The sequence below is a fragment of the Gorilla gorilla genome, chromosome 20 (genome assembly GCF_029281585.2).
Source record: "Gorilla gorilla gorilla isolate KB3781 chromosome 20, NHGRI_mGorGor1-v2.1_pri, whole genome shotgun sequence".
Classification (NCBI taxonomy): Eukaryota; Metazoa; Chordata; class Mammalia; order Primates; family Hominidae; genus Gorilla; species Gorilla gorilla.
Window position 1 is genome coordinate 10,651,475 of NC_073244.2, and position 18,054 is coordinate 10,669,528.

The 18,054-nt window shown below is 53.6% G+C and overlaps 1 protein-coding gene across 2 annotated transcripts in view; it reads right to left on the reverse strand.

Annotated features, from left to right (window-relative positions):
* Positions 1–6,755, reverse strand: part of PLIN3 (perilipin 3) — a 29,660-nt gene extending 22,905 nt beyond the window's left edge. The window contains exons 1-2 of one of the 2 annotated variants that reach the window (XM_019016066.4): positions 6,361–6,755; positions 111–193 (exon numbers count right to left, since the gene is read on the reverse strand). In XM_019016066.4, coding sequence (XP_018871611.2) covers positions 111–193; positions 6,361–6,577 — 300 coding nt within the window. In that variant the 5' untranslated portion in view covers positions 6,578–6,755. Of the gene's footprint in view, positions 1–110; positions 195–6,360 lie in introns of those variants that run through there. The other variant, XM_063701987.1, reaches the window with a different exon arrangement.
* Between the last annotated feature and the right edge of the window lie 11,299 nt (positions 6,756–18,054).

Here is an 18,054-nt window from a genome sequence, read left to right on the forward strand (position 1 = left end):
GTGAGCTGCCGGCAGATCCCTGGCTCCCTGCCAGGGCACCCTGGTGTGGGAAGCCTCCTTGCACGGGAATCACAGGGTCGGGGCAGTCCCTGGTCCCGGCCCTTCCTCACCTGCTGTACCGGTTCTTCCGCTGTCACCTGGGTGCTGCCATCAGCCTCTGCCCCGTTGGCAGACATGGTCTCTGCAGCAGACACTGTGGAGAGAGGAACAGTCAGTTACAGCCTGCCTGGCCCCACCTTCCAGGAGAAAGTCCAGGCCCACGCTGCAGCTGGAAGACAGGGTTCACACCTGCCCATGACTTACAGCCGTGTCTTTCAGTCCTTAGCAGGCACAAGAGTGACCTCTGGACTTTGTTCAATAGCAAGTGCTGATTCTAAAGCTTCGGGATGGGGCTCACCTGGCCCCCTATTTCTTTTTTTTTTTTCTTTATTTTCTTTGGAGACAGTCTCACTCTGTCACCCAGGATGGAGTGCAGTGGGGCAACCTGGGCTCACTGCAACCTCCGCCTCCTGGTTTCAAGCAATTCTCCTGCCTTAGCCTCCCGAGTAGCTGGATTACAGGCACCCACCACCACGCCCGGCTAATTTTTGTATTTTTAGTAGAGACGGGGTTTCACCATATTGGCCTGGCTGGTCTTGAACTCCTGACCTCGTGTTCCACCCACCTTGGCCTCCCAAAGTGCTGGGATTACAGGTGTGAGCCACCACACCTGATCCTTTCTTTTTTTTTTTTTTCATTAAAGACAGGGTCTTGCTCTGTCACCCAGGCTGGAGTACAGTGGTACAATCACAGCTCACTGCAGCCTCTAACTCCTGGGCTTAAGGGATCCTCCTGCCTCAGCCTTCCAAGTAACTAGGACTATAGGCACATACCACCACGCCTACTTAATTTTTTCTTTTTGGGTAGAGATGGTATCTTTTTTTTTTTTTTTTTTGAGACAGAGTCTTGCTCTGTCGCCAGGCTGGAGTGCAGTGGCGCAACCTCGGCTCACTGCAACCTCCACCTCCCACGTTCAAGCAATTCCCCTGCCTCAGCCTTCCCAGTAGCTGGGACTACAGGCGTGTGCCACTACACCTGGCCAATTTTTTGTATTTTTTTAGTAGAAATGGGTTTTCACCATGTTGGCCAGGATGGTCTCCATCTCCTGACCTCGTGATCCGCCCGCCTCGGCCTCCCAAAGTGCTGGGATTATAGGTGTGAGCCATTGCGCCTGGCCAATGGTATCTTGGTATGTTGCCCAGGCTGGTCTCGAATTCCTGGTTTCAAACAATCCTCTTGCCTTGGACTCCCAAAGTGCTGGGATTACAGGAGTGAGCCACCATGCCCGGCCCTGACCCTGCATTTCTAAAAGGCTCTCAGGCAGTGTTGATGCAGCTGGTCGCTGGGATACACGTCAGGAAGCAAGGCTTGGGAACAGTCCCTTCCAGGGCTCACCTGTACTCCAGCAAGCCAGGTATGACCTAAAACCTCTGTAGAAGACAATTTGCCAATAGCTGTCAAGTTCCAAGAGCCATCTTCCCCTTGACCCAGAAACCTCACTTCGGGGAAGAACCCACACCTGTGTTTCCGCATGAGCAGAGCTGTGTGGACTTACTGGCCACAACATGACACTGGAAACAACCTGGATGTCCAGCAAAAGGGGAATAAGAAAACAACAAGTGTGGCCAGACACAGTGGCTCACGCCTGTAATCCCAGCACTTTGGGAGGCCGAGGTGGGTGGATCACGAGGCCAGGAGTTCGAGTCCAGCCTGGCCAACATAGTGAAACCCCGTCTCTACTAAAAATACAAACATTAGCCAGGCATGATGGTGGGCGCCTGTATTCCCAGCTACTCAGGAGGCTGAGGCAGGAGAATCGCTTGAACCCAGGAGGCGGAGGTTGCAGTGAGGTGAGATCGCGCCACTGCACTCCAGCCTGGGCAACAGAGCGAGACTCCGTCTCAAAAAACAAAAACAAAAACAAAAATAAGTGTACCCCAATGCAGTGGCTAAAGAATGAGATTTAAAGGCCGGGTGCAGTGGCTCACGCCTGTAATCCCAGCACTTTGGGAGGCCGAGGCGGGTGGATCACCTGAGGTCAGGAGTTCGAGACCAGCCTGACCAACATGGAGAAACCCCATCTCTACTAAAAATATAAAATTAGCCAGGCGTGGTGGCGAATGCCTGTAATCCCAGCTATCCGGGAGGCTGAGGCAGGAGAGTTACTTGAACCCGGGAAGCGGAGGTTGCAGTGAGCCGAGATCGTGCCGCTGCACTCCAGCCTGGGCGACAGCAGCGAAACTCCGTCTCAAAAAAAAAAAAAAAAAAATGAGATTTAAATGTAACTCACATGGGCCAGATGTGGTGGGTCACACCTCTAATCCCAGCACTTTGGGAGGCCGAGGCGGGAGGATCACCTGAGGTCAGGAGGTGGAGACCAGCCTGGCCAACATGGCCAAACCCCATCTCTACTAAAAATACAAAAATTAGCCAGGCATGGTGGTGCACGCCTCCGTGTTTAGTTATCCCAGCTACTCAGGAGGCTGAGGCAGGAGAATCTCTTGAACCCAGGAGGTGGAGGTTGCAGTGACCTGGTATTGCACCACTGCACTCCAGCCTGGGTGACAGAGCAAGACTCCATCTCAAAAAAAAAAAAAAAAAAAAGAAAACAAACAAAAGACTAAATGTAACTGACATGACATGGACAAAGATCTAGTCAACGGATAAAATGTGTTAAATAGGGCAAACTTTTTTCTCTTTCTTGAGACGGATTTCCGCTCTGTCGCCCAGGCTGCAGTGTGTGGTGCGATCTTGGCTCACTGCAACCTCTGTCTCCTACGCTCAAGCAATTCTCCCACCTTGACCCTGCAAGTAGCTGGAACTACAGGCACGCACCACCACACCTGGCTAATTTGTGTGTGTGTGTGGTTTTTTTTTTTTTTTTTTGACAGGGAGTCTTGCTCTGTCACCCAGGCTGGAGTGCAGTGGCGTGATTTTGGCTCACTGTAACCTCCGCCTCCTGGGTTCAAGCGATTCTCCTGCCTCAGCCTCCTGAGTAGCTGGGATTACAGGCATGCACCACGTCTGGCTAATTTTTTGTATTTTTAGTAGAGATGGGGTTTCACTATGTTGGTCAGGCTGGTCTTGAACGCCTGACCTCGTGATCCACCCGCCTCAGCCTCCCAAAGTGCTGGGATTACAGGCGTGAGTCACTGCACTCAGCTGTGTTTTTGTTTTTGTGTGTGTGTGTTTTTTTTTTTTTAGTAGATGGGGTTTTGCCATGTTGCCCAGGTTGGTCTTGAACTCCTGAGCTCAAGGGATCTGCCCACCTTGGCCTCCCAAACTGCTAGGATTACAGCTGTGAGCCACCGCACCAAGCCAAAATTTAGGCTTTTTTAAAAAAGTGAGATAACATGCCTGCCTGCACTGCAGAGCTATGAAGTCCAGGTCAGGGGTGTGGGGAGGACGGGGTTCCCCAGGTGAGTCTATGTAAGCGGGATGAAGCCACAACTCCCTTTTCCTGGACTAGTGAAATGAAGCTGGGACACCATCATCAGATGAGATTCTCAGGGGGAAGCCAGGAGTCCCAGCTCCACCTACACTATGCTCCCTGGAGCAAGGCGCCTTCCCCTCCTCTGGCCTCGGTCATCTTACCTGTAATATGAGGCTAAAGGGTCGGGCATGGTGGCTCACACCTGTAATCCCAGCACTTTGGGAGGCTCAGGTGGGTGGATCATGAGGTCAGGAGTTCAAGAGCAGCCTGGCCAACATAGTGAAACACTGTCTCTACTAAAAATACAAAAATTAGGTGCGGGTGTGGTGGCGGGCGCCTGTAGTCCCAGCTACTTGGGAGACTGAGGCAGGGGAATTGCTTCAACCTGGGAGGCGGAGGTTGCAGTGAGCCAAGACTGCGCCACTGCACTCCAGCCTGGGTGACAAAGGAAGACTCCATCTCAAAGAAAAAAGAAAAAGCCAGGCATGGTGGCTCACACCTGTAATCCCAGCACTTTGGGAGGCTGAGGCGGGCAGATCACCTAAGGTCGGGAGTTTGAGACCAGCCTGACCAACATGGTGAAACCCCATCTCTACCAAAAATACAAAAATTAGCCGTGCATGGTGGCTGACACCTGTAGTCCCAGCTACACAGGAGGCTGAGGCAGGAGAATTGCTTGAACCTGGGAGGTGGAGGTTGCAGGGAGTCGAAATCGCACCACTGCACTCCAGGCCGGGCGACAGAGGGAGACTCTGTTTCAAAAAAAAAACAAACATGGGGCTAAAGGTCATGCCTGTCTTATGGGCTGCTTTCCTGGGGAATTCTGGTGTGAGCCTAAGAACATGTGGCCTTGAGTCTGAGCATCTTTTCCCAGAGGGATGAGGCCCCACCTCCTGGTGGCCTTGCTTCGATATCCCCTAAGCAGAACACAGCAAAATGATGATGTTTTGCAAGCACTAGATCTGGAGTCCAGATTGGGTTCTCTTTCCTTTTTTTTTTTTTTTTTTTTTTTTTGAGACGGAGTCTCGCCCTGTCACCCAGGCTGGAGTGCAGTGGTGCAATCTCAGCTCACTGCAAGCTCTGCCTCCCCAGTTCACGCCATTCTCCTGCCTCAGCCTCCTGAGCAGCTGGGACCACAGGCGCCCGCCACCACGCCTGGCTAATTGTTTGTATTTTTAGTAGAGATGGGGTTTCACCGTGTTAGCCAGGATGGTCTCGATCTCCTGACCTCATGATCCGCCCGCCTCGGCCTCCAAAAATGCTGGGATTACAGGCGTGAGCCACCATGCCCGGCCTTTTTTTTTTTTTTTTTGAGACAGAGTCTTGCTCTGTCGCCCAGGCTGGAGTGCAGTGGCGTGATCTCAGTTCAGTGTAACCTCCGTCTCCCAGGTTCAAGCGATTCTCCTGCCTCAGCCTCCAGAGTATCTGGGATTACAGGCGCCCGCCACCACGTCCAGCTAATTTTTATATTTTTAGTAGAGGTGGGGTTTCACCATGTTGGCCAGGCTGTTCTCCAACTCCTGACCTCAAATGATCCGCCCACCTCAGCCTCCCAAAGTGCTGGGATTATAGGCGTGAGTCATCCTGCCCAGCCCAGAATGGGTTCTAATCCCAGCTTGGCAACTCACTAGGAATAGGAGTTTGGGAAGGCAGCATCCCCTAGGAGTCTTGCTTGCCACATCTGTGAAATGTGTATAAGTGTTTCACAAGAGCCTGGAGTCCCTGTGGACTGGAGGAGACGTTGCTCCGGGGAAGCTCAGATCCGTTCCCGGCACATAGTAAGTGCTCCATAAACTATCTCACCGCACTCTGGCTTCCAAGGACAAAGGGGTAAAGCCAGCCAGGAACCAGCTTCCTGCTAGGTACAAAAAAGTCCCCCAACTGGGAAGTCAGGTGAGAAGACATACCTACCTGCCAGTGATCATTGCCTAAATCTATGCTTCTCTTCACCTCCTTTGGAGCCTGAGCTCACCTGGGCAGGGGGCCAGGTAGGCAGGCATCAAACTCCTGGCCTCGACCGATTCTCAAGTCCCACTTAGGACTCAGGCAGCTTCCTCCCGTCCCCTCTGTCCACCATGACTTCCTGGAACTGGTTTAAGCAAGGGTGGCCATGGCAGATGTCAACACCCTATGAAACCCCTGGGGGTCAGTGACCTGCCTTGCCGCTAGCTCCAGAAGGGGAGCTCCAGGCCAGACCCAGCCATCCAGCAACTTCAGAGCATGCTAAGACTGGACTTCCAAAATTCCAAGGGCCCCAGGTCCCACTGCCAGGCCTAGCCGGGACAAGAACCCCAAAGCAGTTAACGGATAGGCCTTCCTACTTTTAAGCCACCTCGTCGCCACGCCCACCCGAGGGAAGTGGGCAGGCTTTGCCCAAGACCTCCCCAGAATCAGTTGGGGGCGCCAGGAGCTGGGGCAACCCCCACCCCCACCCGTGGCAAAACCATCTGTAGGGGAGGGGGCTTTGCGGTGGCGGGGGGTGTCTCTGAAAACCCCAGAAGGGAGGGCGGAGATTCTGCCCGCAGGAGGAAACTTGCCTGCAAATGGCGTTTCCAAAAGCAAACTGTTCAAAATTTAGAGAAAACCTGGTGGGCGGGGGGCGGTATTTAGCCCGCCCCCCTTCAATATCACCCCTTCTACGGGGCTCTTTCGCCCCTCAAAAGTCCCAGGAAGTGAGAAGAGGGTTTCAAAGTCTGAGCTTCGTTGCAGAAGTTGGATTTTTCTGGGGGGAGGGGTGACCAGCCTGGGCTGAAGACCCCTCCCCAGGCCGCAGAGTCCAGCAAATCCCACCCCGAGAAAGGCCCTCCCCGACCCCTCCGGCCCCTGGGGTGCCCCAGGACTCGATGGACACCGCCCCCCAGCTCAACTGAGACGCCCCCACCACTCACCGCGGTCAACCGGACGTCCCAGGAACAGTGGCCGCGACTTCAAAACCAGCTTGGAAACCGTCCGGGCCGGGGCGGGGGTGGCTTTTACTGCGTGGTCGGTTGGGGGCGCACTGGAGTGACGGGCGAGGGGACCAATCAGCTGAGGGAATGCCCGCGCCAGGCCCGCCCCTCTACTCCCTGCCCCGCCTCCACTAGGCCCCGCCCCTCGCCAAGTCATGAAGTCCGGGAAGGACTCCACGCCCTGCCCCTGAAGGGGAGGGAGCACTCCTGGACCACGCCTGTCCCAGCCACGGGACCCCCGCTCCGCAGCTGGGGACCCTGTGAAGTTGGCCCTGGGAGGTGAGTGCGATCGGGGGCGCCGCACAGGTGCTGGGATTCCCCAGGTCGCCCATTTCCCCTATGGCCAAACTGAGGCTGCGAGAACCCCGGGAGAGTTGCAGGGTGACCCTCGCCAGCGCGTCAGGGGCCACGCCCTCCACCATGGGCTCCAACTCATCTATATATACACACACACACACACACACACTTTTTTTTTTTTTTTGAGACACAGTCTCGCTCTGTCGCTAAGGCTGGAGTGCAGTGACGCGACCTTGGCTCACTGCAGCCTCCACCTCCTGGATTCAAGCGATTCTCCTGCCTCAGCCTCCTGAGTAGCTGGGATTACAGACACGTGCCACCACGCCCGGCTAATTTTTTGTATTTTTAGCAGAGACGGGGTTTCACCATGTTGGTCTTGAACTCCTGACCTCAAATGATCTGCCCGCTTGGGCCTCCCAAATTGCTGGGATCACAGGTATGAGCCACCGCGCCCGGCCCAACCCAGCTATGTGAGTGACTTGAACCACCACGGGAACTTGTCCAGCCTCCGGCCTGATCTGCCCAACATCAGACCACTTCATCCTCCCAGCACTGTATTGTCTTTTTATCATCCCTATTTTGCAGAGAAGGAAACTGAGGCCTAGAGAGGGTCAGCCAGGGGCAATGGAGGGGTCAGGCTCCAGGCTCTGTGACTGCTGGATCAACCTTTTCCTGAAGCTGCCCCCACTTGGATTTTACCCCACCCCTCTCCACCTCCCAAATTATTTATCCCCTTGGTCTATAAACCAAGGTCTCAATCTCAGATGGCCCTAGGGTCCAGGGAGGAGGTGAATATTTCTGCTGAGGATGTGGCAGTGATGCTCTGCTTAGAGGGGCAGGGGAGAGCAGTGCCCTATGGGAGACCCACCTGGAGAGTCACAGATCCGCAGAAAGTTCAAGCTGTAGACATGTCCTGCCTGTTAGGGAACAATTGGACCAAATGAAACCCAACTGGGGCTTTGTCCAGCCCAGGGGCCACCAGTTTGCCACCTCTGCCAAATTATTTGAATAGAATGAAGCTTCTGGTAGCTTTAGAAAGAACATGGGAAAAACTGGGTGTCTGTGACTGCATTTTTTTGGGGGGGGTGGGTGGGGACAGGGTCTATGCTAGCACTGTCCAATAGAACTTTCTGCAATTCTAGAATTGTGTGCCATCCAACATTGTAGCCAAAAGCACCACGTGGCTAATGCACAGTGAGAAGCTGAATGTTTAAATTTTTTTTTTTTTTTTGAGACAGAGTCTCGCTCTGTCGCCCAGGCTGGAGTGCAATGGCGCGATCTCGACTCACTACAACCTCCACCTCCCGGGTTCAAGCGGTTCTCCTGCCTCAGCCTCCCAAGTAGCTGGGATTACAGGCGCGCGCCACCACACCCAGCTAATTTTTGTATTTTTAGTAGAGACGAGGACTCACCATATTGGCCAGGCTGGTCTCGAACTCCTGGCCTCAAGTGATCCACCTGCCTCGGCCTCCTAAAGTGCTGGGATTACAGGTGTGAGCTACCGCGCTTGGCCTGAATGTTTAAATTTAAGTAACTTCAGGCAGCTAGTGAGATTCTCAAGTGAATCTGAGACCCCATTCCATGACATTTGTAACAGGCTTTTTCCTTCTCATTCACTCATTCAACCATATTTATGGAGTCCTTGCGCTGGGGACAGCGGTGAGCTAAACAGATAAGAATTCCAGCCTTGGTGACACACACTACCCAGTGGGAGAGACAAACAAGGAACAACATAAGTGAGTGAACTTTACAATGGGTCACGTAGTAGGACAGCAAAGGACGAGACGAATGTGGGGGATGCGGGGATTTTGTTCTTGTTTTTTGTTACAGAGTCTCACTCTGTCACCCAGGCTGGAGTGCAGTGGCACGATCTCGGCTCACTGCAACCTCCGTCTCCCAGGTTCAAGAAATTCTTGTGCCTTGACCTCCCAAGTGGCTGGGATTACAGGCCTGTGCCACCATGCCTGGCCAATTTTTGTATTTTTTTTTTTTTTTAGTAGAGACGGGGCTTCACCATGTTGGCCAGGCTGGTCTCAAACTCCTGACCTCATGTGATCCACCAGCCCTGGCCTCTCAAGGTGCTGGGTTATAGGCATGAGCCACCACACCCGGTGGGGCCGCAGTTTTTAGTAGGGAGGTCAAAGGAGGCCTTTCTGAGTGACATCCAAGAAGAGAAGAGAGAGAGGCCAGGAGGGAACCATGTCCAGTTAGGGGGAACAGCATTCCAGGCAGCAGGCACAGTCCGTGCAAAGGCCCTGAGGCAGGACCACACCCTGCCTGTCAGAACAGTGAGGAGGCCCCTGTGGCTGGAGTAGAGTGAGTGAGAGAGAGGGAGGAGGGGAGGGCTGGGATGGCTCAGAGAGGGGAAGTGACTCATCCAAGATTCAAGGTCAGTGGGAGATTTGCCTGTTAACCCTTAACTTCTTAGTGGCCTTGAGTAACAAAATAGCTCTGGTCTAGGGGATGAGCCCTGGTGATTTTGCCCCACACCGTTTTTTTTTTTTTTTTTTGAGACAGAGTCATCTCCCAGGCTTTCGATTCTTCTTGATGGCAACATCTGCCCAGGAGCCCCCGCCTGGCCTCCCACAGCCCGAGGGTGAGAGGTAAGAAATAGCTACTGTTGGCTGGGCGCAGTGGCTCACGCCTGTAATCCCAGCACTTTGGGAGGCCGAGGTGGGCGGATCACCTGAGGTCGGGAGTGTGAGACCAGCCTGACCAACATGGAGAAACCCCGTCCCTACTAAAAATACAAAATTAGCCAGGTGTGCTGGCCCATGCCTGTAATCCCAGCTAGTCGGGAGGCTGAGGCAGGAGAATCACTTGAACCTGGGAGGCAGATGTTGCAGTGAGCCAGATTGTGCCATTGCACTCCAGCCTGGGCAACAAGAGTGAAACTCTGTTTCAAAAAAAAAAAAAAAAGAAAAGAAAAGAAAAAAGAAATAGCTACTGTTGGCTGGTGGCTCACACCAGTAATCCCAGCACTTTGGGAAGCCAAGGCGGACAGATCACTTGAGCTCAGGAGTTCAAGACCAGCCTGGCCAATATGGTGAAATCCTGTCTCTACCAAAAATACAAAATTAACCGGGTATGGTGACGCATGCCTGTAATCCCAGCTTCTCCACAGGCTGAGGTGGAAGGATCGCTTGAGACTGGAGGGGTGGAGGTTGCAGTGAGCCAAGATTGCACCACTGCACTGCAGCCTGGGTAACAGAGCAAGACCCTGTCTCAAAACCAAAAATGAGATAGCTGCTGTTTTCTGGGCTATTTCATTACATTATTCAGCAGCCTGATTCCCATTTTCTTTTATTATTTATTTATTTTCGAGATGGAGTTTTGCTCTGTCGCCCAGGCTAGAGTGTAGCGGTACGATCTCGGCTCACTGCAACCTCCGCCTCCCGGTTTCCAGCAATTCTCTGCCTCAGCCTCCCAAGTAGCTGGGATTACAGGAGCCCACCACCACGCCTGGCTAATATTTTGTATTTTTAGTAGAGACGGGGTTTCACCATGTTGGCCAGGCTGATCTTGAACTCCTGACCTCGAGATCCACCCGCCTCTGCCTCCCAAAGTGTTGGGATTACAGGCGTGAGCCACAGCACGTGGCGCTATTTATTTATTTTCCTCTTCTTCTTCTTCTTCTTCTTCTTCTTCTTCTTCTTATTATTATTATTATTATTATTATTATTATTTGAGTCGGAGTCTTGCTCTGTCACCCAGGCTGGAGTGCAGTGGCGCGATCTCAGCTTACTGAAAGCTCCGCCTCCTGGGTTCACGCCATTCTCCTGCCTCAGCCTCCCGAGTAGCTGGGACTACAGGCGCGTGCCACCACACCCAGCTAATTTTTGTATTTTTAGTAGAGATGAGGTTTCTCCATGTTGACCAGGCTGCTCTCGAACTCCTGACCTAAAGTGATCCGCCCACCTCAGCCTGCCAAGGTAAACCAACTGTGATTCCTGTTTTCTGGATCAGGAAACTAAGGATCAGAGAGGCAGAGTAACTTGCCCCAGGTCTCACAGCCAGAAATTGCCAGCCCCAGGGTTTGAACCTTGAGTTATCTGTCTTTAAGGTCTTTGGTTTCTGTTTGTTTTGGGGTTTTTTTGTTTTGTTTTGTTTTTGAGAGAGTCTCACTTCGTCTGGAAGTGAGGCTGGAGTGCAGTGGTGGGATCTCAGTTCACTGCAACCTCCGCTTTCCAGGTTCAAGCAATTCTCCTGCCTCAGCCTCCTGAGTAGCTGGGATTACAGGTATGCGCCACCACACCCGGCTAATTTTTGTATTTTTAGTACAGACAGGGTTTTGCCATGTGGGCCAGGCTGGTCTCGAACTCCTGACCTCAGGTGATCCACCCACCTCTGCCTCCCAAAGTGCTGGGATTACATGCATGAGCCACTGCGCCCAGCAGGTCTTTGTTTTTGACATTTTCTACTCTTTCTCTTCTTTCCTTCCCTCTCCATCCCCTCCCAATTCTAGGACTCCTAATTCTTTCTTTTTTTTTTTTTTTTTTTTTTTTGAGACGGAGTCTCGCTCTGTCACCCAGACTGGAGTGCGGTGGCTGGATCTCTGCTCACTGCAAGCTCTGCCTCCCGGATTCACACCATTCTCCTGCCTCAGCCTCCCAAGTAGCTGGGACTACAGGCACCCGCCACCAAGCCCGGCTGATTTTTTGTATTTTTAGTAGAGACAGGGTTTCACCATGTTAGCCAGGATGGTCTCAATTTCCTGACCTCCTGATCCACCCGCCTCGGCCTCTCAAAGTGCTGGGATTACAGGCGTGAGCCACCGCGCCCAGCCAGGACGCCTAGTTCTTTCTCACTGAGAAGAGGGGAACGGCGGTGAGCATGCTGCCACAAGGTGGCACTGCTGGTCCCAGATGGGTCCCTGCCTGGCACAGGTGTTCCCTGTCTCTCCTCTGACCCTTCCTTCCCTCCATCCATCCATCCATCCGTTTTCAAGCATGTCCTATTGAGTGTGAGCCAGGCCAGCGATTCACTGGATAGGCAGTCATTCAACAAGCAATTATTAAGCACCTGCTGTGTGCCAAGCCTGTGCTGGGCAGCCCTGGAGGCAGACACAGGATGGCAGGATTGCATTAAGACTTTTGGGGCCAGCTATGGTGGCTCACACCTGTAATCCCAGCACTTTGGGAGGCTGAGGATGGTGGATCACCTGAGGTCAGGAGTTTAAGAACAGCCTGGCCAACGGACAGAAACCCTGTCTCTATTAAAAATACAAAATTAGCCGGGCATGGTGGCGCATGCCTGTAATCCCAGCTAGTTGGGAGGCTGAGCAGGAGAATCGCTTGAACCCGGGATGGTGAGGTGAGAAAAAGCCTTTTGGGGCCAGGCACGGTGGCTCAGCTCTTTGGGAGGTTGAGGCCAGAGGATCACTGGAGGCCAGGAGTTCGAGACCAGCCAGGCCACATAGCAAGACCCCGTCTCTGCACAAACTTAAAAAATATAGCCGGGCATGATGGTGCCTGCCCGGGGCCTCGGCTACTTGGAAGGTTGAGGAGGGAGGATTGCTTGAGCCCAAGAGTTCTAGTCTGCAGTGAGCTGTGATAGCACCACTGCACTCCAGTCTGGGCGACAGAGCGAGACCCTGACTCAAAACAAAAAACAAACAAACAAACAAAGGCTTTTGGGGCTGGGCACAGTGGCTCATGCCTGTAATTCCCAGAAGATTGGGAGTCTGAGGCAGAAGAGTTACTTGAAGCCAGGAGGTTCTGTTTTGTTTTCTTTTCTTTTCTTTTGAGATGGAGTGTGATCAGGTGGATAAAATAGAGGGTTATCAGGGCTGTGATAGGGTGCACAAGCATGGTGGAGCCTGGGATAGGTGCTAGACCTAGGTGGGTGAGAGTAGTTCTGGAGGACTTTCAGGATGCGGTGATGTCTTAAGCTGAGCCCTGAGAAGTGAACAGCGATCAGGCAGGTAAAGGCACCAAAAAGCTGTTTCAGGCCAAGGGAACAGAGAGTGCTAAGACACAGAATAAGACTGGAGCGTAGAATGTGGTGGGGGTGGCATCAGGGGAAAAAAGATGAAGCTGGACAGAGTGGCCAGGGTCAGGCTGCCAGATCTAAGGGCACTGGGGAGCCACAGTAGGTTCCAGAGCAGGAGCAGCAAGGGCAAGTTGGAACATTTGAAAGATCTCTTGGGCCACCCTGTGGATAATGATTCAAAGGGAATAAGACTGGAGGATGAGGAACGGGAGGAGGAAAGAAACCAAATGCTTCAGGTAAATCTGGAAGAAAAAGTAGGACATAGGTGGTGGCAAGGCCAGATATGGTGGCTCACGCCTGCACTTTGAGAGGCGGAGGTGGGAGGATCGCTTGAGCCCAGGAGTTCGAGACCAACCTGGGCAACATAGTGAGACCCTGTCTCTGTTATGTTTGTTTGTTTTAGAGAAAGAAAATAAAAAGAAAGGTGGTATTGGAGAGGGAACAGTACAGAAGGACGTTCCAGTCACAGTAGCATTCATTCATTCATTCGGGGAATATTTATTTTTATTTTTATTTATTTATTTATTTTTTTGAGACGGAGTCTCGCTCTATCACCCATGCTGGAGTTGGAGTGCAGTGGCACAATCTCAGCTCACTACAAGCTCCGCCTCCTGGGTTCACGCCATTCTCCTGCCTCAGCCTCCCGAGTAGCTGGGATTACAGGCGCCCACCACCACGCCCAGCTAATTTTTTGTTTTTTTTTTTTTAGTAGAGACGGGGTTTCACCGTGTTAGCCAGGATGGTCTCAATCTCCTGACCTCATGATCCGCCCGCCTTGGCCTCCCAAAGTGCTGGGATTACAGGCATGATCCACCACGCCTGGCCTATTTTTATTATTATTATTATTTATTACTTTTTTTTTTGAGATGGAGTCTCGCTCTGTCGCCCAAGCTGGAGTGCAGTGGCGTGATCTCAGCTCACTGCAACCTCCGCCTCCCGGGTTCAAGGGATTCTCCTGCCTCAGCCTCCTGAGTAGCCGGGATTACAGGCACGTGCCACCACACCCAGCTAATTTTTTGTATTTTTAGTAGAGACGGGGTTTCACCATGTTAGCCAGGATGGTCTCAATCTCCTGACCTCATGATCCGCCCACCTCGGCCTCCCAAAGTGCTGAGATTACAGGCGTGAGCCACTATAAATAAAAAGAGACTTATTATTGTTATTTTTTAAGACGAAGTCTAGTTCTGTCGCCCAGGCTGGAGTACAATGGCATGATCTTGGGTCACTGTAGCCTCCTGGGTTCAAGGGATTCTCCTGCCTCAGCCTGCTGAGCAGCTGGCATTACAGGTGCATGTGACCACGCCCGGCTAATTTTTATATTTTAAATTTTTTTTAAGTTTTGTTTATTTATTTATTTGAGATTGAGTCTCATTCCATCACCTGAGCTGGAGTGCAGTGGCGCTATCTCAGCTCACTGCAACCTTCACCTCCTGGTTTCAAGCGATTCTCCTGCCTTAGCCTCCCAAGTAGCTGGAATTATAGGCGCCCGCCAACATGCCCAGCCAATTTTTGTATTTTTAGTAGAGACGGGGTTTCACCATGTTGGCCAGGCTGGTCTCGAACTCCTGGCCTCAAGTGATCCACCCGCCTCAGCCTCCCACAGTGCTGGGATTACAGGCATGAGCCACCGCGCCTGGCCAGGGCCTGGTCTTTATCTTGGGAGCAATGGGCAGCAATGTTGGATTCAGAGCAGGGGAGGGCCCTCATCAGGCCTCTGGGGAAGGGAAGGGGCCTGTGAGATGCAGGGACTGGCAGGGGCCTGGGGGGTCTGGGAGGGCCAGTGGGAGGTGACGGTCCGCAGAGGGTCTGCAGGGGGTGCGGGCAGAGGAGAGAGAGACTGTAGACGGAAAGTGGACAGGTGAGGCTGACACAGGCCTCGGGTTGGGGGTTCAGGGGGCAGGGCCAACCTTGAGGCAGGGACCCAGCAGAGGAGCACGTTGGGGGATATGGATGAAGATGAGCTCAGTTTGCCTCTTCCAGATCCCCTGGCCTAAGGTTGCAGGGTTAGCAAATAAAAATACAGGACACCTGGTTAAATGCAAATCTCAGCTACATTTTTTTTTTTTTTTTTTTTTTTTTTTTCACGGAGTCTCGCTCTGTCGCCCAGGCTGGAGTGCAGTGGCGTGATCTTGGCTCACTGCAAGCTCTGCCTCCCGGGTTCACGCCAATTCTTCTGCCTCAGCCTCCCAAGTAGCTGGGACTACAGGCGCCCACCATGCCCGGCTAATTTTTTTTTGTATTTTTAGTAGAGACAGGGTTTCACCGTGTTAGCCAGGACGGTCTCGATCTCCTGACCTCATGATCTGCCTGCCTCGGCCTCCCAAAGTGCTGGGATTACAGGTGTGAGCCACTGCGCCCGGCCTTTGTTTTTCTTTTGAGACAGGGTCTTGCTCTGTTGCTCAGGCTGGAGTGCAGTGGTACAATCAGGGCTCACTGCAGCCTCGACATCCTGGACCTAAGCGATCCTCTTACCTCAGCCTCCCAAGTAGCTGGGAGTACAGGTGCATGCCACCACATCTGGCTAATTTTTGTATTTTTCATACAGGTGGGGGTCCCACCATGTTGCCCAGGCTGGTCTTATACTCCTGGGCTCAAGTAATCCTCCCACCTTGGCCTCCCAAAGTGCTGGGATTACAGGTGTGAGCCACCACGCCTGGCCATGTGAGTAATCTTTAGCGTAAGTATGTTCCAAATTATTTTGAGACATACTTATGCTAAAAATTTTTCATTTAATGGAGTTCAGTGGCTCACGCCTATAATCCCAGTGCTTTCGGAGACAGAGGCAGGAAGATTGCTTGAGCCCAGGAGGTCAGGGCTGCCGTGAACTATGATGGCACCACTGTACTCCAGCCTGGGTGACAGAGCAAGACCTTGTCTCAAAATAATAATAATAGTAATAATAATAATAATTCATTTTGGCGGGGCACAGTGGCTCACGCCTGTAATCTCAGCATTTTGGGAGGCTGAGGCGGGCAGATCACTTGAGGTCAGGAGTTGGAGACCAGCCTCGCCAACATGGTGAAACCCCGTCTCTACTAAAAATACAAAAATCAGCTGGGCGTGGTGGCGTACGTTTGTAATCCCGGCTACTTCGGAGGCTGAGGCAGGAGAATCCCTTGAACCTGTGAGGCGGAGTTTCCTGTCAGCCAAGATCACACCACCGCACTCCAGCCTGGGTGACAGAGGGAGACTCTGTCTCAAAAAATAATAATAATGGCCGGGTGCGATGGCTCATACCTGTCATCCCAGTACTTTGGGAGGCCGAGGGGGTGGAGTGGATCACCTGAGGTCAGGAGTTTGAGACCAGCCTGCCCAACATGGTGAAACCCCATCTCTACTAAAAATACAAAAAATTAGCCGGATGTGGTGACATGTGCCTGTAATCTCTGCTGCTCAGGAAACTGAGGCAGGAGACTCACTTGAACCCAGGAGGCGGAGGTTGCAGTGAGCCAAGATCACGCCATTGCACTCCATCCTGGGCAACAAAAGCAAAACTCCGTCTCAAAATAAAAACAAAAACAAATACCAATAATAACAACAACAATAATTCGTTTAACTGCCTGTCTTGTAATTAACCTGGCAACTCAGCCAGACCTTGTCCACGTTGCCCCCCGCCACACTGTGGCTCCAGCGACCGGGTGGACACCTGACCAGCTGTGGCCCAACGGTGAGAAGGCAGAGGATTTTGTCTCTGGCAATTGGGGCTCGCTGCAGGAAGCCAGGGGTCTTTTAACATGCAGGCCCTGGCCTGTCCCCACCCCCAGGCCCTCATGGCGCCAGCTGCCCGCTGCCCCCTGCGAGGCGCTGGCGGGCGTGGGGGAGGGGAGCAGCTCTGAGACCCACTGTCCCCTCTGCTAGGCCAGGAGCGTCCTACTGGCTCGCATGCCCATCCGTGGAATGCCCAAGGGGACCCCGGGCCAGGCCTCCGCCTGGCCATTGTCTCCTGCACCCTCCGTCCCTGGTGGCCCGTCCGGCTCTGAGCCAGACATTTAGGACTTCTTGGGCCTCCCACAAGTCCTGCAGGCAGGCAGATTCCTTGTCCGTGTCCCGGAAGGATGGAGGCCTGGGGCAGCTGCCTGGGAATCCGATCCCACGGGGCCCTGCAACTCCATTCCTTGGGGCCGCAGCCACCCCCGCAGCCAACCCCTCCCTGGAGAACCGTGTCCAGGATGGCCAGGCCTGGCGTCTCTGGGCACGGCCCTCCCAGTGCCAGCTGCCAGGATGTGCCAGCCGCATTGGCGGGGAGAGAACAGGCCGTTCTTGGCTCTCCCGGCTGCCTCTTTGTTCCCCGGGCGGAGGTGGGGGGCTGTTGTCCTGGCAACCAGCCCCTTTTCCCCAACACAGTCACACGAGGTGAAAACTGGGGGCACCTCAGGCCTGGGGGTTCGGGTCAGGGAGGGTCCCCGGTCACCTAAGGTGGCCGAGGATCTCCCTCCTCCCCGCCAGCCCGGCTTCCTCGGAGTTCATATTTCCCGGACGATGAGGGAGGCCGGGTCACCCCCTGCGCTTTTGGGGATTGGAATGCCGGAGGTGGTGGCAACAGGGGGTGGACGTTCCCGGTGGGGCAGGCACCGTGGTGGTGGCAGCTGCTAGTCCCCTGCCTGTCCCACGTCCCCCAAGTGGGAGGCCGCAGCTGGTGTGGGTGACTTTGGTTCCCGGGGCGGGGGAGGGTTATTTTGGGAGTAGGGACCAGGGGGAATGAGAGGCCCCTCCACGGGGGCAGGAAGTGGGGCGGCCCCAGCTGCATTCTCCCGTTGGCCCACCTGGCGTGGCGGGTACTGCTGCCGCTGCACAGGAAGTGTCCCCAACGCCCGCCTGTGTGGTCCACTGAGTCTAGGGCCTGGAAATGGGAGGCAGCTGGCGAGGAGGGGGCAGGGACCCGCTGGGGGTGCTGTACAGCAGATCAGAATCTTCCAGAAGAGTCCCGCTGGGGTAATGGTGGTGCCTATGGAGTGAGTGGTGACTTTGGTTCAGGCCATTTATATGCATTGGCTGGTTTAATCCAGTGTGTTCCGGAGGAAGATGCTAGGAATAAATCCCCCTTTTACACATGGGGAAACCGAGGCTCAGAAACAGAAGCGACTGGCCCAAAGTCATTCAGCAAATAAACAGCTGAGGCCAGGCGCGGTGGCTCAGACGCCTGTAATCCCAGCACTTCAGGAGGCCAAGGCGGGTGAATCACCTGAGGTCAGGAGTGTGAGACCAGCCTGGACAACACGGTGAAACCCTGTCTCTACTAAAAATATAAAAATCAGCCGGGTGCGGTGGCGGGTGCCTGTAATCCCAGCACTTCAGGAGGCTGAGGCCGGTGAATCACCTGAGGTCAGGGGTGTGAGACCAGCCTGG